Raw genomic sequence first — 20899 nt, forward strand, 5'->3', positions numbered from 1 at the left:
AAGTCAGAGAAATATCATGGAGGAGGTCACTTTTGAGACTGCCCTTGAGTCATGGGGTAGTTATGTGGAGACAAAAGGACATTTCCAGCAAAAGAAACAGTGTGTACAAAGGCTCAAGATTAACAGTAAGTTTTATTAAATTAGTTTATCTCTAAGGCACATGCCAAATAATTTTGAGGAAGCACCCAAAATCATGCTCAGGAAGGGAAGAGTGAAGTATTTCTCAAACTAGAAATGAATAAGACTACCAGGAAAGGCACCATTATTCAGTTGGCAAGCAGACTCAACATAGAGCACATATATTAATGGCATTCTTTATATTTTACTTCCCCAAATTTATACATTTTGCATGGGTAAATGGGATATTCACGTTATGCTACTTGGTAATTTTCAGTTTGGGTGTATTTTTCTTAAAACATTCATCCAGAAATTATGTATTGAGTGCCTACTGTGTGTCAGACACTATTCTAGAAACCAGAGCTACAGAGTGAACAAAACAGACAAAAATCATTGCCCACATGAGCTGACTTTCTAGTTCAGGGAGACAGACACTAATCAATCAGCATAAATAAGTCTACTGTATAGTAGGTTAGAAGATGAAAAGGACTACAGAAAAAAAATAAAGCAGCAGAAGTCAAAGGAATAGGGACTGCAAGACAAGGAATTGCCATTTTAAATAGGGTGATCAAAGCAGGCTGCATTGAGATGACATCTGAGTAAGGACTTGAAGAAGAAGAGGGAGTGGGCCAATAGGGAAGGAAGGGTGTTTTGGCTAAAAGGAATACCCAATGCAAAGGCACTAGAGCAGGAGCATAACTGACCCTACCTACTCCCCAGCACAGTGAAAAATCCAAGTATAACTTGACTCCAGAGTCAGTCCATTGCATCCACGGATTCAATGAAACATGGACTGAGAAGAGATTTTTCGATACACAGTTGGGAAACCCCAGTGGGGAATACCAAAATACTGTTTTTGATCCATAGTTGGTTGGGTCCCCAGATGCAAAACCTGTACACACAGAAGGGCTGACTGTATTTATTGAAAAAAAATCCACATATAAATGGACCTGCACAGTTCAAAACTGTGTTGTTCAAGGGTGAAGTATACATTGCTTTGCTGATAATACATTGAATAGGGGCTCAAGGGTGGAAGCAAGGGAACAGGAGTTGGACCAGACTGGAAGCAATGGAGGTGGCAGAAAAACTAGATTCCAGATATATTTTGAAGGCTGTGTCAACAGGAACCCAAAGTAGTTTTATTCAGGACATTTTTATAGGAGTTTTCAACATACTGGTTATTATATTTTTATATTTATTGATTTGAGAGAGAGAGAGAAGGAGAAGGGAGAGAGAGACAGAAAGAAACATCAATTTGTTGCTCCACTTATTTATGCATTCATTGTTTGATTTTTATATGTGCCCTGACCTGGGATCGAACTCCCAACGTTGGCATATTGGGACAACACTCTAACCATGTGAGCTACCAGACCAGGTCCCATAGTGGTCATCATAAAACTTTACTGTAAACATTGTATTTCATGTGGCTAAGTAATTTAAGATTTCACTTGATGTGTTGTCAACATTTTTGCTAACAAAGCAGTCTTTTAGCTTTTCTTCATATAGTCATTGTGAAGAAAATATATATAGTCAATGACTTAAATGTGTATAGATTTCATTAGGGTCAGTCTTAGTGAGACTACCTGGGCTTGAGCCCAGCCAGAATAGATCTGACTCATGAGGACGCAGCATTGGCCCCAGCAATAGGCGGGAGGCAAGGTTGTGTTCAGCTTCGCAGATCCGACTGCAAAAGGGGACCCAAACCTCCGGCAGCAGCAGACCTTTACGGGGACTTTTACCAGTCCAGGCCCGTTAGGAACTGGGCACACAGCAGGAGGGCCCTGAAGACTCTCCTCCTTCACCAGTAAAAATAAAGGGAAAAGGGGGGGATCAGGAAGATGGCGGCAGAGTAGGACAAAGGATTTCGCTTCCCTCCACGTGCCGGAGAAAGACTGAGCTGATCTGTGGAGGAGCGCAGCTGATGCCCAACAGGGACCCAGCATACAAGAAGGCATGACTACAGAGAGTGTAGCGGACACTGAATGACCAGAGGTTGAGGAGAGGAGGTGATGGCAGATCAACAAGCGCGGGGCAAGCAGAGAACACCAAGATACCTTCAGGAGACTGCACCACTGAATTTCACAGGCATCCTACCACAGAAGTTCACACCATAAACCCAGGGAACCAGAACATAGCAATTTAAGAAGCTGAGGCCAAAAGAAGAGCAACACAAACAATGGGAAGACAAGGAAACAATTCCCAAATGAAAGAAAAGGAGGAAGTTCCAGAAAGAATGTTAGATGAAAGAGAGGCAAGTCAGCTATCAGATATTGAATTCAAAGCACTGGTTATCAGGAAATTCAAAGAGCTTACAACGAGCTACCAGAAACTACAGGGTAGCTACAATGAACTCTCCGCAAACTATACCAACATGAAAATGGAAATAGAAACCATCAGCAAAGGCCAAGAGGAAATGAAGAATACAATTTCTGAACTGAAGAACACAGTAGAAAATATGAAGAGTAGGAACAATGAGGCAGAAGACCACATAAGCGAGATCGAAGACAGGGTAGAAAGAATCCCCCAGACGGAGCAAGTAATGGAAAAGAGAATCAGAAAAAATGAGGAGAGTTTAAGAGAAATGCAAGGCAATATGAAACGTAATAGTATCCGAATAATAGGAATACCAGAAGGAGAAGAAGAAGAACAAGGGATAGAAAACCTACTTGAAAGAGTAATAACAGAAAATTTTCCTAAGTTGACGAGAGATCAAGTCACACGAATCCAGGAATCACAGAGAGTCCCAAGCAGGTGGAAACCAAAGAGGACTACTGCAAGACACATCATCATTAAAATGGCAAAACTCCAAGACAAAGAATCCTAAATGCAGCAAGGGAGAAAAAGGAAGTAGCATACAAGGAAGCCCCAATAAAGTTGGCTACTGACTTCTCAATGGAAACATTCCAAGCAAGAAGAGAATGGCAAGAAATATTCCAAGTAATGAGAAACAGAGGCTTACAACCAAGGCTACTGTACCCATCAAAGCTCTCAATCAAGATAGAAGGCCAAATAAAGAGCTTCCAAGACCAAAGAAGTCTAAGAGAATACACCTTGGACAAACCAGCTCTACAAGAATTACTAAAAGGGCTGCTTTAAGGAAAGGAAGGAAAAGAGACGAAGAGGAACACAGGTACACAAATGGCAATGAATAAGTACCTTTCAATAATAACCTTAAACATAAATGGATTAAATGTACCAATTAAAAGACATAGAATAACTGAATGGATAAGAAAGCATGACCCACACATATGCTGTCTACAAGAGACCCACCTCAGGACAAAAGACCATCACAGACTAAAAGTGAAAGGATGGAAACAAATTTTCCAAGCAAATGGACAAGAAAAAAAGCCAGAGTAGCAATTCTCATATCAGACAAAATAGACTTCAAAAAAAGGGCCATAAAGAGAGACCCGAAGATCACTTCATAATACTCAAGGGAAGAATCCACCAAGAAGACATTAACATCATAAATATATATGCACGCAACATAGGAGCACCCAAATATATAAAGAAAATCCTAGAGGACTTCAAGAAAGATATTGACAGCAACACAATTATAGTAGGGGATTTTAACACCCCACTGTCAAAAATGGACAGATCTTCCAAACAAAATATCAACAAAGGTATTGCAACATTAAACAACACCCTAGATGAAATTGACTTGACTGATAAATAGAGAGTCCTCCATCCTAAAGAAGCTAAATACACATTCTTTTCAAATGCACATGGAACATTTTCAAAGATAGACCACATGATAGGACACAAAACGAGCCTCAACAAATTCAAGAAAATTGAAATCATACCAAGCATTTTCTCTGACCACAAGGGACTGAAATTAGAAACCAACCCCACAGGAAAAAGCCCAAAACACCCAAAAGCATGGCGACTGAATGGTATGCTATTAAACGACAAATGGGTCAAGACTGAAATTAGGGAAGAAATCAAAAAGTTTGTGGAAATAAATGAAAATGAACTCACGAAAAACCCAAACTTATGGGACACGGCCAAGGCAGTCCCGAGAGGGAAGTTTATAGCAATACAGGCCTACCTAAACAAGATAGAAACATTTCAAACAAACAGCATAACCCGACGCCTGCAAGAACTCGAGGAACAACAACAAAGACAGCCCAGAGCAAGTAGAAGGAAGGAAATAACCAAGATCACAGCAGAACTAAATGACATAGAGACTAAAAGCACAATTCTAAGGATCAATGAATCTAGGAGTTGGTTTTTTGAAAAGATAAACAAAATAGATAAACCTTTAAGTAGACTCATCAAGAAAAGAAGAGAGAGGACCCAAATAAACACAATCAGAAATGAAAGAGGAGAGATTACAGCTGATACCACAGAAATACAAGGGATTGTAAGGAATTACTATGAAGAACTGTATGCCAAGAAATTTGAAAACCTAGATGAAATGGACAAATTTCTAGCAAAACATAGTCTTCCAAAACTCAATGAAAAAGAAGCAGAAAACCTGAACAGGCCAATAACAGCAGATGAAATTGAAGAAGTAATAAAAAAACTCCCATCGCACAAAAGCCCTGGACCAGATGGTTTCACAGGATAATTCTACTTTTAATGAAGAGCTAACCCCTATTCTTCACAGACTATTCCAAAAAATCCAAAAGGAGGGAAAACTCCCCAACTCTTTTTATGAAGCCAGCATCATCCTAATTCCAAAGCCAGATAGAGACACAACAAAGAAAGAAAACTTCAGGCCAATATCGCTGATAAACATAGACGCTAAAATCCTCAACAAAATATTGGCAAATCGCATCCAACAATACATCACAAAGATCATACACCATGACCAAGTGGCATTCATCCCAGGGTTGCAAGGATGGTTCAATATTTGTAAGTCAGTAAATGTAATACATCACATAAACAAAAGCAAACAAAAAAACCACATGATCATATCAATAGATGCAGAAAAAGCTTTTTGATAAGGTACAACACCCATTTATGATAAAGGTACTGAGAAAAATGGGAATAGAGGGAACATTCCTCAATCTAATAAAGGCCATATATGAAAGACCTACAGCCAACATCATACTCAATGGGCAAAAACTAAAAGCTTTTCCACTAAGATCAGGAACAAGACAAGGTTGTCCACTTTCACCACTTCTATTCAATATAGTATTAGAAGTTCTACCCACAGTGATCAGACAAGACAAGGAAATAAAAGGCATCCAAATCAGAAAGGAGGAAACAAAATTGGCATTGTTTGCAGATGACATGATAGTGTACATGGAAAAGCCTATAGCCTCTACCAAAAAACTACTCAAACTAATAAATGAATTTGGCAAAACAGCAGAATACAAAGTCAATATCCAGAAATCAAAGGCATTTTTGTATACCAACAATGAAACAGCAGAAGCAGAAATCAAGAAAAAAATCCCATTCGATATAGCAAAACAGAAATAAAAGATCTGGGAATAAACCTGACCAAGGAGGTTAAAGACCTGTATGCAGAAAAGTACACAACACTGAAGAAAGAAATCAAGGAAGACACAAACAAATGGAAACATATACCGTGTTCATGGATTGGAAGAATTAACATCATCAAAATGTCCATACTACCCAAAGCAATGTACAGATTCAATGCAATACCTACTAAAGTGCCAATGGCATATTTCACAGACATAGAACAAACACTTCAAAAATTTATAAGGAACCATAAAAGACCCCGAATAGCAGCTCCAATTTTGAGAAAGAAGAACAAAGTAGGAGGGATCACAATACCTGATATCAAACTATATTACAAGGCCACTGTAATCAAAACAGCCTGGTACTGGCATAAAAACAGTCACATAGACCAATGGAACAGAACAGAGAACCCAGAAATAAACCCAACTCTCTACAGTCAATTAATACTCGACAAAGGGGACAGTAACATAAAATGGGATAAAGATAGCCTCTTCAACAAATGGTGTTGGGAGAACTGGACAGCTACATGCAAAAACATGAAACTCTAGCACCAACTTACACCCTACACCAAAATTAATTCAAGGTGGATAAAAGACTTCAATATAAGCTCTGAAACCATTAAAGCCCTAGAGGAGAACATTGGCAAGAAAATCTCAGATATTCCATGCAGCAATATTTTTACTGATATGTCCCCTAGAGCAAGGGACATAAAGGAAAGAACAAACAAATGTGATCTCCTCAAAATGAAAAGCTTCTGAATGGCTAAGGAAAACAGTATCAAGATAAAGAGAGAAGCAACCGCTTGGGAAAACATATTTGCCAATGATACCTCAGACAAAGGTTTAATCTCCAAAATATACAAAGAACTCACTCAACTCCACTCAAAGAAGACCAGCAACCCAATGAAAAAATGGGGACATACAGAGGATGTCCAGGACATCCCATATGTCCAGGATATCCAGGACATATAAAGGATCCAGAGACACATGAAAAGTTGCTCGATATCGCTAGCTATCAGAGAGATGCAAATTAAAACCACAATGAGATACCACTTTACACCAGTCAGAATGGCTATCATTAACAAAGAAACAAACAACAAGTGCTGGAGAGGTAGTGGGGAAAAGGGGACCCTAGTTCACTATTGGTGGGATTGCAGACTGGTACAACCACTAGGGAAAACAGTATGGAACTTTCTAAGAAAACTAAAAATGAACATGCCTTTTGACCCAGCAATTCCACTGCTAGGAGTATATCCTAAGAACCCTAAAACACCAATCCAGAAGAACCTATGCACCCCAATGTTCATAGCAGCACAATTCACGATAGCCAAGAGTTGGAAGCAACCTAGATGCCCATCGGTCAATGACTGGATCAAAAAAGTATGGTACATTTACACAATGGAATTCTATGCTGCAGAAAGGAAGAAGGAGCTCCTACCCTTTGCAACATCATGGATGGAATTGGAAAGCATTATGCTAAGCAAAATAAGCGAGGTGGTGAAAGACAAATACCATATGATCTCACCTTTAACAGGAATCTAAACAACAAAACAAACAAGCAAGCAAAATATGACCAATGACACTGAAATACGGAACAGGCTGACAGGGTCCAGAGGGGAGATGGGAGAGAATCATAGGGGAAAAGGGGATGGTTTCACATGAACAAGCATAAAGGACACATGGACAATAACTAAGCTGCGGGGCGGAAATAGGATGGGGGTGGGGAGCACTGGGGGGTCATGGCTGGGAATATAAGACAGAAAACTGTACTTGAACAAGAATTAAATTAAATAAAATAATAAAAAATATGAGCAGTGGAAAAAAAATAAAGTGAGAAGGGAAATATCAAAAAAGATTTCATTAGATTTGGCGTTTTTGCATCAATAAAGTTTGATAAAATTTTTATTTTTACTTAGTAAAGAAAGTAGAAGAGCAATGTTTCATTCCTTTAAAAAAATTCAGATTATTTAATCACCTGTTGCATCTAGCCAAGAATATTCTCAGTCTCTTTCTCTTTTCTTCTCCCTCTCTCCATTTTCCCCTCACCCCCTTTCCTCCCCTCTCCATTTCCCTGTACCCCTCTCCCTTTTCCCTTCCCCCCTTTCTCATAATTCTTGGCATGGATCCAAAAGCATTAGGTTTTCCAAAGGCCTAAGCATTATATTGATTAATAATGCTTTTTATCTTGCCCTGACTGGTGTGGCTCAGTGGATTGTGTGCCAGCCTGAGAAGCAAAAAATCGCTGGTTCAATTCCTGGTCAGGGCACATGCCTGGGTTGCAGGCCAGATCCCTAGTGGGGGGTACACAAGAGGAAACCACTCATTGTTGTTTCTCTCCCTCTCTTTCTCCCTCCCTTCCCCTCTCTAAAAATAAGTAACTAAAATCTCTTTTAAAATAATGCTTTTTTTCTTTACATGGTAGGCATTTCTTTTTTAAATCATCATAATTGAGTAAAAATCTTTGTTGTATCAGGTTAAAATTGAGTTTATGATGCCACATGACTTGTAGCGGAAATGGATTGATTTGGAGAAGCAGTTCCCCATGAAAATTGGGGGAAATGAATTGTATAAGCCTTTGAAATTTAGAGAAGCATGTTTCATAGTACGGATTCTCCCACAAGCCACCCTAGTGACACTTGGACTTGAGTACTTTATGGTAGGAGTGAGTCTGTCCTATGTATTTTTGCCTCTACTTAGCCTCTACCCACCAGATGCTAATAGCTTTTCCTCCAGTTATGACAGCATGGATGGAACTAGAGAGCATTATACTAAGTGAAATAAGCTAGGTTGTAAAAGACAAATACCATATGATCTCACCTATAAGTGGAATCTCCTTAATCAACAAAACAAACAAGCAAGCAAAATATAACCAGAGACATTGAGATAAAGAACAAATTGACAGTAACCATAGGGGAAGTGGGAAGGGATAACGGGGAAAAAGAGGGAAGGGTCATCAAGAAACATGTATAAAGGACCCATGGACAAAGACAACAGGGGGCTAGGGTCAAAGGCGGGAGGTGGGGGTGGCTATGGTGGGTGGGAGTCGGGGGGAGAAATAGAGACAGCTGTACTTGAACAAGAATAAGAGAGAAAACATAAATAATTTTATATGTGGAAAAATAATGATTATGTATCCATTGAAAATAATGAGGTAGATGTGGAAAAAAAGTCTCCAGACATTGTCAAATTGTCCCTTGGGACAAAAAATTCACCCCTGGTTAAGACCCAGTCATAATGTAATGTTATCTTTCTCATGCTTTGCCTCCCTACAGGCGTATATTAACAGACACATGAAAATTCCTTTTTCTTCTGTCATGTTCTTCCTTTTATTCCTCTTTTTCTTATAGAGGATATGAAAACTTTGATTATGTTTCAGTTTTTCTCTTTGCTTCCTCTCACCCCTAAATTAAAAGTACTTTGGAAAGAAATGGTACAGCTGTCAAGGTAAATGCAACTCCTGGCTCCTTGCCTGCTTGCATTGGCTCTGTTAAGCACTGAGTGTTGGTGGAGTTCTCTTGTCTCTCCTAACTCCTGGAAGCAGCCTCACAGTGCATCATGTGGGTATAGGGAGACAAGCAATCTTCACACCTTTCTGTGGCTCTCTGACCTACTGACACACAATTTTAATAACTGAAGTTGAAGTTCAGCAGCTTCTCTGAATGCAGTCTGCTATCACTCTCACTTTCTTTTCCGAGGGGGGCCTGTGTGCAGGAGGTTTGAGGTGTCAGTTTTTAGTTCTCAGAACTGGGGGGGGGGGGGGGGAAACAGTTACGCAGATGCAGACAGAAGCCTCCACCCAGCATTTCTATGTGTGCTTCCCTTAAATGGTTTTCCTTGCTAACCCATGAACACGTCTGGCTGCCCTTTGGTCCCCTTCTGGTTTCAGTTCTCTTTTCACCTGCTTTGGGCCAGACTTTTATTATAAATGGGTGTTCATCATATCCTGGTTGCCATAGCATTGTGGATTTCTTACAGTATTTCTTCCTCTATTGCTCTTGGTTACTGATATTTCTTTTCCACCCCTACTACAGCTCCTAAAAATCCCTCACGTTCTATAAAGAAATTGGAATTTTCATTAAAATGAAAACTGACCTATTTTGTTCTTTATTATAGGAAGCAAACTTGTTAAGCTTCTGCATTACTTTTGGAACATTGTTGGGCATAATCTGCATTTCATTCAGCTCTCATGTGGGGTTTTAATGTACTTTGAAAAACCTCATGAATTCTAAGATCATCTTAAAATTACATTGTATTTCTAACTGTTGTGCTTCTCTTCTCCCACTCCACCTTTCAAAAAAATCAACTCCTTGATTTCAAAAGAAAAGAATGACTGTTTTTGTTTGTTTGTTTGTTTGTTTTTTGCTAATGAGTTGTAAATTCTTTCATTGCTCTGCCTCTTCTGAGCCAGGGGCAGCAAGCATGTATGATGTAGCCAAAACCTGTTTTTCTGTCAGATGTATAACCTCTTTAGCTGTAGTAACTCTTCCCTCTGATATCAATTCAGTTTGAATTTGGGAGTAGTCTTAGGAAGGTCTATGGCATTAGGCTGCACAATTGAAATGCTTGGCATATGACCAGTGTCTCTCTGTGCTCCCTTTGTGGTTTGCCAAGCAAGATTTCCTTTCAGCTATTTTCCCACATTTTGTCCATACAATAACATCCCCACCCTGCACATGGCAGGGCCAGGAATAGGCTGTGGGAGTCCTCACCAAATCAGAGTAGGGTGGACATTCTCCTCTTCTACCCAGGGAATAGAAACTCACTTGCAGGTTGAGTAGTCTATTCTTAATTTTGCTTGTCTAGTCTTAATGGTTTGTGCTCCTGATTGATAGTTTGAAAGCTTGCCTTGGTGAGAGGTGTGTCTATGGAAAGGATAATAGGGGAATGAACATTTCTCATGGCCTGTTTTAAGATACACTCTTGTTGCCCTGTATCAAAATTCAGTGTTTTTTAAAGTGTTTGGATATAACTCATAGGCACATTAAAAGTACCGTTTTTCTGAAATCCACACTTTAAATTTAGGGTAAATTTAGAAAGTGATATTCTATATAAAATATTTGCCATGACATTAAACAGCCAGTTCTTCAATCACACATAAAATTCAACATGATTTTCAATCACCTGTTCAAGAAAGCTTGTATGGTGTAACAGTAACCGTGATGAGTTTAATAAGCTCAGTGCAGAGAATTAAATGGTAGTTTTCTGTCAGAATGAGCAACTCACAGAGAAATTGTGTAACTCTATTTCTGCCTTTTTTAAATGCAGGAAACTCTATTTTGGCAATATCTTTTACATTCTATTTAAAGTAGTAGCAATGTAAAGAATGACTTTTTAAAATAATGATTTTTATTTTATAACTTGTGTAAGAATAAAACTACTGGTATACCTGTGGAAAAGCTACATGTCTTAGGGAACTCCCCTGGTCAACTTTGAGCTGTTCTGTGACTCTCATGTCTATGAGGTTACTAGCTTGGACACCTCTGTTTACAGCCAGCACGCAGGAAGTCACCTGGAGTTCCCAGGTTTGCCTTTGTCTGTGCAAGTCAATCAGCCAAATAGCAGATTGCTACTATAAAAGAATAAATGTACACTGTAAATATTTGAAGTTAGCATGTGTTTTTTCAGACTTTTCTCTGAACATTTTCTTCTCTCAATTGAACATTGAAATCAAAAAGGGAAAAAAACACTTACTGTTCGTTTTCTATTGTTTTTAAATTAAAGTTGTACAGACACGTTGGGAAAACTTCTAGCGATACTGATCACATGGCCCTTAGGGAATCTGTGCAGTGAGTTGTTTCTGCATTTTTAATTCAGAAACAAAATATGCTATAAGTTTAAAGGCTTGGGAGTGTTATATGAACTTACTTGAAACTTCTTTTGAGCACTGAAGAAATGACCATATAGAGGATAAATGAGTCTTTAAGCAATCTCTAAGTAACAAGTTATGATTAATATTTATTCAACTTTCTTTTATGTGGTTCTTAGCAGAGAATGCAAGTACCATGGGAGTAGAAATAGAAAACAGACTATAGCTCTAAAGGTACTTATGATCTCTTCAGGAAGACAAAAAACAATTTTAAAAAAATAATAAGTATAATGCATATGATACAGAATACAGTCACCATCATTTGTCTGACAGGATTACATGGAAGAAAAAATAGCCATTAAGAAATGCTTACTCTTTAAATATTTACTTAAATATTGGAGAAATTTTGGGCTTCGGTTTTTCATCATTAAATTGACATACTTTAAGGTTGTGATGATTTAAATAATACATGTAAAGCATAGAAAAGGAATGCCTGACACATAGCAATTGCTTAGTAAATGGTAGCTACTCATAACAATAACATCACCTGATTTAATAATAGTACCTATGAATTATGTAGTGTTTTTCTATTCCACAAATGAAGAAATTAACACTTGAAGAGGGTAAGTTGCCTATGACTGTCCAGCTAAATAAGAGGTTGATCTAGGATTGAACCCAGGGACTCCAGCTCCAGAGACCAGTCTCTCAACAGTGATGCTATCATACTGTTTTATCATTCATTCATTTATTTCACAAAGATAAATCAAACATACCTATATGTCAAGGACTATTTGTCATTAATAACATCATATTAAATGCATAGGAAAATATACTACATGTGATGGAGATTGGAGTATAATGACATTGTATTAACTTTTTATTTTGACACAGCCTAATCCAAATATTTAAGCATATTTATATAACATCTGCTTAATAAATACCAGAATCAATGACTATTTCTTCTCCTAGTAACATGAGCTAGATTATACCAAATAAATAACTGCATTTATAAAACCTTGGATTCTTACTCTGTATCATTCATACATTTAGACAGGATTTAATTGAAGAAATTTCATATTCACTTTTTTGTTTTACTCACTCTCAAAGTTACTGACAAAACACTATCCATATGTTGACCCTCATATTCTAACTACTAGAAAGCAGAAAAGTCATACACCATTTGCTTCTTTATCCTACAGTCACAAACTACTGTGTTCTGAATAGAAGCATCCACGGTTGAATTTAAATATTGTCTCTTAGCTTCATGTGCAGTGGGATCCTTTCAGTATGCTTGACTTTTGCCTCTGTTCAATCTCTTCCATCTCAACCTTCATTATAAGTGGAACTGTAAAGTGAGTTTTGTGATTATTTATTTTTTAAACCAAAGAGGTTTTCTTGGTTCCTGTTATCAGCCGAGCTGTGACCTGTTGATCATGTAGTTTAGTGTCCCCAGTAGAGTCATATGATCACTTTTATATTTGGTGGTGTTTTCCATTCAGAGGTCAACCACAGGATTGTATATGTGTTGAATCAGATTTTTTAAAAAGATTATATATTGTCTTCTTGAATGTTTTATCTAAAAAAAGAAATATAATGGGGTCTGTGCTACTTCTGGCTGATGCAAGACAGGTGAGGATGTTTTTTATCTCGATTAAATAATTCAGTTGCTTACAGTTATCTCTTTGGTGTACAACATAAAAAATGGGTTTAAAAATGCTAAATGGGAGGAAACAAACTATTAGTAGAATCTGGATGACCAAAAGATGCTTCCTCACGGAACTGTAAGTCAAATCTTTCTCCATAATGGATGTACAGGTTCTTATTTTTCTCAGATGACTGACAAAAGAGTAGTATGATGTCAGTACAACTAAAAATGAAAATCCGGTAAATGTGGTTCCAATGAGACCTGCAATCTGAGAGATCGTGGCTCCTAATTCCACATTCCGGTTATAGCACATGCTCTCTTCTCCTTCTGTAGCCTCCACAGCTGAGTAGTATATGATAACTGGAACAATTAAGCCTAGTACAACTCCCCATATGTAAACACATAGTTTTTTTGCAAAGTTAGGCTGGCGGAATTTTTTCAGTAACTGGCCATAAAATACTTTCTCATAGCACGATGTGGTCTCTTGTATGGAATCCTTTTTCATTAAGGTGGCATAGCGGCTTATCGCAATCCAACTTAAAATTAAGAGGCTGACAAACATACATACATTCATGGATAGAGTTCCAAAAAAATTGACCACCCTGCATTGTGTTGATTGATATTCCCATTGAAAGCCTTTGAGGAAATAGATACCCATGAAAGGCATAGCACTGCACACAAGTAAGTTTGCAGTAACAAGATGTGTTAGGTAAATGTGAGTTGATGTTTTCTTACCTATTTTTGCAAAAAATACCCATTGAGCAAGAGAATTTCCAAAGAGACCAATGATACAAAGGAAGATATAAAGGACTGGTAAACCCATGGAAGAGATCATGGATGGTTGAATACATGTTGAGTTGTTACTCATTGATATCAGATTTTCTTGCATTATGTCACAGGAGCTAGAATAGAATTGCAGATATTTAATATTAAAGTTATAGATGGTATTTAAGCTGAGTATTTTTAAGGCATTGTATAAAATAGTAACATAAATGTATTAGATGGAAAAGCAAAGTACAGATGCCATCTCACCTTTTATCATCAAAATTGTCCAGTTGAAATAAAAGCAAAAAGTTGATTGTTGTTTACAGTACCTTTGTCTAAAAAAAAATAAAATTTGGTACAAATAGTTAAATGCCCGAGTTTTATCATTTTGTACTAGAGGAATTTATAATTCTTATATTAGATTGTAAAGCAATTTGTACAGAATCATTCATTTTTTGCCTAGAAAGGTAATTTTTAAAAATTTAACACAATGCAAGCAATACATACTGGCCAAAGGAGAGTGGTGCAAAAGCATTTTGTGGCCACATTAATAGAGAGAAGACTGATTTTTAACTATCATCTTAATTGTACATAAATATTTTTAAATGTTTTTTTCATGGCTAGGGCAAAGCACTTCTCCATAATCTAACACAATTAGAAGAGTCTCTTTTCATATTTCAAAAGTAAACTTAATGCCACATAAACAAATGCTGAGGCAGGATCCTGAATTGAACAGAAGGAAAGTGTAGTAACCAAGGGTAAACAGCAAAATCCAAGGGTCTTTACCAACAGTCATCAGTAGTTTCTTATTTCAAATATTTAATGCTAAACTATCATGCTTGAATAAAAAGTTTAAAATTCTATGTTAAAACTATAGTTGCTGTGCTTGTTGGTTAGAGTGCCCTCATGTGTCTTTGTGTGTAATTGACTATCTTGATTTTTCAGAGTGTATGTTGTTTTTTAGAAGCTATTTTAATCACAGCATAAATGAAGGTATGCTTTTTACTTTTTTATGTCGTATTTTTAAATCTTTCTCCAAAGGGTATGTATAAAGTGTTGAAGAGTCGTATACAAACTGCTTTTCATTCTTATTTTTCTCATAGCCTCATTTCTTTCAAGTGGGAATAATAAAAATTATTGGATTCTGGTCAAATAAGAATCACAAGATCTATTCAGAATGTGCCATACTATGTTTTTCACCATAATTTTCTAGGTTCCACATTCTTTACTCTTTTATAATCTGTAGTGTGGATTCTCATTCTTATTTTTGTTATCATATTCTCTCTTTTGATAAATACAAAATTTTTACTATATACTGCTTTCTGAGATTCTTATATGCCCCCAGCCCCTTAGAGCTGTACTCTCTATCCCTTTCAGAATCATAGCTGTCTTTTTACCTCTTGGATTACAGAAAAAGTATATTTTTAAAAATGCCTATTATAATTTTGAAATATTTTTAAAACCAAATAACACCCACCTAAAGACTTAAAAGCTTGAGGGCTTTGCAGTGTCTATACGTTCAAATATTGCGACCTTTAAGTAATGTCTACTGATATCTTTGTCATTTTATTTTCTTTGCAACTTTTATTTAGAAAATAGTCGATGTGCTTCAAAGTTAGTGTATATCTAGTTGTAAATATACAATATAACCTAAACTGTAACAAATCAGTCAACTGGATAGTAAAATAAACCAGTTTATTTCTTAAGAAAAACTTATCTGATAAAAGTAGGTTTTACTTTCCATAAGGAATGGAGCTTCCCTTTATGATGATATTAAAGAATAATACTAACCCCCTCTGCCTTGTATAGATAATACATTATATACTAAAATCTGTAAAAGTAATAGTGTTTCTGTATTAATAGATAGTACTCCTTTTTTAAGTATACCAACTCATACAGCATCTCATACCTTGTATTACTCATTACCATTGCCTTGCTTTTCTATTTCACACTAGCAAATGTTTCAGAGCAGAAGGGAGGTAAAAAAAAAGAGAAGACCTTCATAGAATCTAGCATTATCAGAGAGATGACAATGAGACTCTGTAGAACTTCAACATAATGAATGACAACTACTTCACATCTTTAGCTTTCCAAATATCAAACTTGTATTAACTATGTACCTCTCCTTTAAAAATAAACTTGGATTATAAAACTGTTGAATAGTTATTTTCTAAAATTTGGAAAATACTGTAAAGCTTAAGAAATCAAATAAAAATGACCTGTGATATATACAGAATTGCTCTCCAGAAAATGTCTACAAGTCTGCATTCCGCTCAGTAGAATGTCTGTCTTGGGTCATGCACACACTGTGTGTCTGCTAATTTGACAAATGACAAAAGCTCTACAACTCTAACTTCAGTTATTAATGATTATCTACATAATATGCTGACTACCTTTCCTGATTTGTTTTCAACATTTAAACAATTTAGTTCTGTTAGAACTTTTACACAGTTATCTTTTAAGGTAAAAGTAAATGATCAGTCTTACCTGTACAAGTAGTTTATGCCAGTCAGGGCTCTGTTTTTCAGCGCAGTGATGTGATGCTAAAACACTTCACACTTAAAATTCTCTGATCATCACTCTTTCGGTATCCTTCAGTTTTTATCAGTGTGAACAGGTTCATGCATGACACCAACAACAGAGGTCAAAAGAAAAAAAGAAATTAAACAGTATTGTAGAAATTCAATATCTGTAGTAAATGTAGCAACTATCTCCACATACACCCACACCCACAAAACCCTTATTTCTCTATTTCTGCAGTGGGAGGAAGTTGGTGGACCATATATATACTGGACTTCCATGTGATTATTTTATGACCTTTACGACCCAGTTACACTTCAGTTAGCTTTATTAGCATGTTTGATTGAAGTTCATAGGTTTAATTCCCGTGGCTAATTAGTTTTATACAACACAGTGGTAGAGGGAACTACTCCATTCTGACCGAATAAAATATTGTTACAAACTCATCTGTAAAATTATCTGTGGATGACTTATTTACAATATGTCTTTGTCAGGAATAAAAAGAAGCAGAACTCAAAGTTTTCTTACCTACAGAAGCTTACTAGACTCAAATATCATAGAACTAGAATAGAACTTCATGATCACCTTAAAGTAAAAACCCTTTATTTTAAGGAAAAAGAAATGAGGCCCAATGCAGCACACTTTAAGCACAGAGTGCACCCCAGGAACTTTGGTCCCAATTTGATTACTAAGATCTAGCCCATTCTAGTTTGAATTGCCTTGTGCTGCCTCCATTCAGATTTAAAGTTACTTTGGAACATTTCATAATGGATTTGGGGATTCTGGAAAGTGCTAGATATAAAGACCAAATGTGCCTCAGATGAAATAGTTACATTATGATATAAAGAATTTTGAAACCAATTTTATGTATAAAATTGTTTAACCAGTAACTAAATGAAAGCTGAGTATGTACAGCTAGGGAGCTAGACCTGAGTCACACACTACCCCTTTCCTGGGAAGTTAAACCACTGGGAGTCTGGGAATGGAAACAGAAATCTAATGTCATCAAGTCTGAGTACTTTATCAGTAAGTCTCCATTTAAAATTAATAGTACTTTGCCATTTCTCAACCCCCAATGCTTACCCTATTTCATGTTGATTGCATAAATCTTCCCTAATGTTTGCTAGTATTTCTCTCTAAACCAGGTGAGAACCACCTTAGTGTCTGGATTTCGTTTGCTGCTGTTCATCTCTGCAATACTTACCTTGATTTAATTAAAAACAGTGCCTCATCCAGAGTTACATGGCCATCGATGGCAGAGTAATTTGACCTTTAGAATTCATGTCATTATTACTTCAACAATTTTTCATGTTCCATAAAGGAATTACTTAGAAAAAAACAGTTTGAAGTAATTTAGAGAAGAAAGAATGGAGTTCTCTTCATAAGTGATTGGAAGACAATTTTAATATCATTTGCTTGAGGCTTAAGTACCTTTGGTCCAAAAAAGAATGTCTTCATTCTCCACAACTTTTCTTCCATTGTCCCCAAACTCAGCAAAAAAAACCTACTACTTCTTTAGTTATTCAAACTAAAAACCTATGAATTAGCTTTGATTCTATTCTTTCCTTCACATTTCACATCCAATTCCTGCTACTGCCACTTCGATCACCACCACCACCAATACTAATTAGCAGAAAATTGGTCCTGTCGGAAACATTTACACTTAAGAAATGTCCCTGGGTTCAAACAACCCATAATGTTTATTTATACTTTTGGTTTACAGGAATAACACATTAAAAATACCATCAGGAGGTTTTGGCCAAGATAGAGGCATAGGTAGACACCTTTCGCCTCCTTACACAACCATAAGGAGAAAAACAAACAATCTAAAAAAAATCATAACTGCCAGAAAATTGAACTGTATGGAAGTCCAACAAACAAGGATTTAAAGAAGAAACATTCATACAGATGGAAAGGAGGGGTAGAGTCAGGCAGCCAGGGTAGAGAGGACACGGTGTGGTGCAGCAAGGTGGTGGCAGCCAGGGAGTAGCAGTGGCAGCTGGTGGAATGGGCAGCCTCTCATTTATATGTCCCTGGTTTTTATCATAGCAGATAAAAACCAGGAGGCCCAACTGGGGAGTGAGTGATCCCAGCCCCAGACCCGACTGCACAGTCCAGGGTTCTTGTGCCAGGAAAATAAACCCTCATAATCACTAGTTGTAAAAACCAGTGGGGATTAGGACAGCAGAAGAAACTGCCTATCTCTCAGGACAGTCCATCTACAGGGTCCACGGTGTCCTAGAATGTACACAAACCCACCCACTCAGGGAATCAGCACCAGAGCAGCAACTAGAAGGAAGCCAGTTACTCATGGGAAGTGGGGGAAGTGACTGGAAACAGGGCAGGAACTGAGCAAGCAGCATTGTTCCCTCTCTGACCCCTCCCCCATGTATAGCACCTCAAAGCTTTGAAGCAGGTTGCCCCACCTTGGCAAATATATAAGGCTCTGCCCTTTACAATGTAGCAGGTATGCCAACACAGGGAGTCAAAGTAGCTCTACTTAATACACAGAAACACAGGGAGGCTGCCAAATTGAGGAGACAAATAAATATGGGCCAAATGAAACAGATCAAAACTCCAGAAGAAGAACTAAGTGACATGGAGATAGCCAACCTATAAGATGCAGACTTCAAAACCCTGGTGATCGGGATGCTCAGAGAAAGGACTGGGTATGGCCACAAAATAAAGGAAGAACTGAAGGCTATACAAAGTGAAATAAAGAAAAATATAAAGGGAACCAACAGTGAAGGGAAGGAAACTGAGATTCAAATCAACAATTTGGAACAAAAGAAAAAACATTCACCTGGAACAGAAAGAAGAAACAAGAATTCGAAGAAAATGAAGAGAGACTTAGGAACCCCTGGGACAACTTTAAACATACCAACATTTGCATCATAGAGGTGCCGGAAGGAAGAGGAAGAAATTGAAAACTTGTTTGAAAAAATAATGAAAGAAAACTTCCCCAAGTTGGTGAAAGAAATAGACATACAAGTTCAGGAAGTTCAGAGAGTCCCAAACAATTGGACACAAAGAGGGCCACACCAAGAAACATCATAATTAAAATCCCAAACGTTAAGATAAAGAGAGAATCTTAAAGGCAGAAAGAGAAAAGAAGAGAGTTACCTACAAAGAAATTCCCATAAAACTATCAGCTGATTTCTCAAAAGAAACCTTGCAGGCAAGAAGGGGCTGGAAAGAAGTATTCCAAGTCATGAAAGGCAAATACCTACATCCAAGATTACTCTAACCAGCAAAGCTATCATTTAGAATAGAAGGGCAGATAAAGTGCTTCCCAGATAAGGTCAAGTGTAAGGAGTTCATCACCACCAGCCCTTACAATATGAAATGTTAAGGGGACTTATCTAAGAAATAGATGATCAAAACAATGAACAGTAAAATGACAACAAACTCACAACTATCAACAACTGAATCTAAAAAAACAAAAAAACTAAGCAAACAACTAAAACAGACACAGTCACAGAAATGGAGATCACGTAGAGAGTTATCAATGGGGAGAGGGAGTGGGGAGAATGGTAGAAAAGGCACAGGGATTAAGAAGCATAATTGGTAGGTGCAAAATAGACAGGGGTGTGTTAAGAATAGTATAGGAGCCTTTGCTGGTGTGGCTCAGTGGATTGAGTTCTGGCCTGTGAACCTGGGCATTGATGATGCAATTTCCAATTGGGGCACATATCTGGGTTGCAGGCTTTGTCCTCAGTGTGGGGAGCACAAGAGCCAGCCACATGTTGATGTTTCCCTTCCTCTCTTTTTCCCTCCCTTCCCCTCTGTATAAAAATGAATGAATGAGTAAAATTTTTATTTAAAAGAAAGTATAGGAAATGGAGAAGCCAAAGAATTTATATGTACAGCCAATGAACACGAACTAAGGGGTAATTGCTGGAGGGAAGGGCAAGTGTCTGGCAGAAAGGTGCAAAGGGGAAAAAAATGAGACAACTGTAATAGCATAATCAATAAAATATACTTTAAAAATACTATTATATGTTATTGGTCCAATAACTGTGTCGGGGCTGTACTGCCAATAATAACCCTTCTAGCCTTGGTAGCCTAGCTGGTCATGTCACGTGGGGTTAGGTAGATGGGTTTGGTGTAGACCAAATGTCTCTGGACATTTTGGACAGGACCAAATGTCACACAAGACCACCACCACCACCAGTATTGGCCACATTTAATGAGAGCTTGTTATATGTCAGACCTCCTACTGTGTGCTTTTACATGCATGTCTCATTTAATCTTCACGACACCCTCTGAAATAAATATCTTCATTTTAATGGTGAGGAAAACTGCTCTGGCCAGTGTGGCTCAGTTGATTGGAGCATTGGTTCATAGACCAAAAGGTCACAGGTTCAATCTCCTGTCAGAGCACACATGAAAAGGCAACCAATGATGTTTCTCTCTTACATCAGTGTTTCTCTCAAAGCAATGAAAAAGTATCCTTAAGTGAAGATAAAAAAATAAAAATAAAGGTGAGGAAAACTGAACCTCAAAAAGCTCACATCTGTTGCCCAAGGTCACGCGGCCATCTGTTACTTTTGCAGTATTCTATTGGTCACACAAAACTAGTGTGGGAAGGGTAAATATCAGGAGGTGATGATTATT

At 37.5% G+C, this 20899-nt stretch overlaps 2 protein-coding genes across 3 annotated transcripts in view; one reads left to right on the forward strand and one right to left on the reverse strand.

The window, feature by feature from the left end:
* Positions 1 to 20899, forward strand: part of CASK (calcium/calmodulin dependent serine protein kinase) — a 365574-nt gene that overhangs the window by 141040 nt on the left and 203635 nt on the right. The window lies entirely within an intron of this gene.
* On the reverse strand, positions 11277 to 16641 carry GPR82 (G protein-coupled receptor 82). Of its 2 annotated transcripts, XM_037057122.1 has the most exons (3): positions 16250 to 16641; positions 14030 to 14097; positions 11277 to 13899 (listed from the first exon to the last, which is right to left on the reverse strand). In XM_037057122.1, the coding sequence occupies exon 3, from the start codon at positions 13884 to 13886 to the stop codon at positions 12855 to 12857; it is 1032 nt and encodes a 343-aa protein (XP_036913017.1). In that variant the 5' UTR covers positions 13887 to 13899; positions 14030 to 14097; positions 16250 to 16641; the 3' UTR covers positions 11277 to 12854. The 2 variants fall into 2 exon arrangements, with proteins under 2 accessions (XP_036913017.1, XP_036913018.1); XM_037057123.1 differs by lacking the exon at positions 14030 to 14097.

This window comes from Sturnira hondurensis, unplaced genomic scaffold (assembly GCF_014824575.4).
Source record: "Sturnira hondurensis isolate 20B ecotype Veracruz unplaced genomic scaffold, ASM1482457v3 Scaffold0009449, whole genome shotgun sequence".
Taxonomy (NCBI): Eukaryota; Metazoa; Chordata; class Mammalia; order Chiroptera; family Phyllostomidae; genus Sturnira; species Sturnira hondurensis.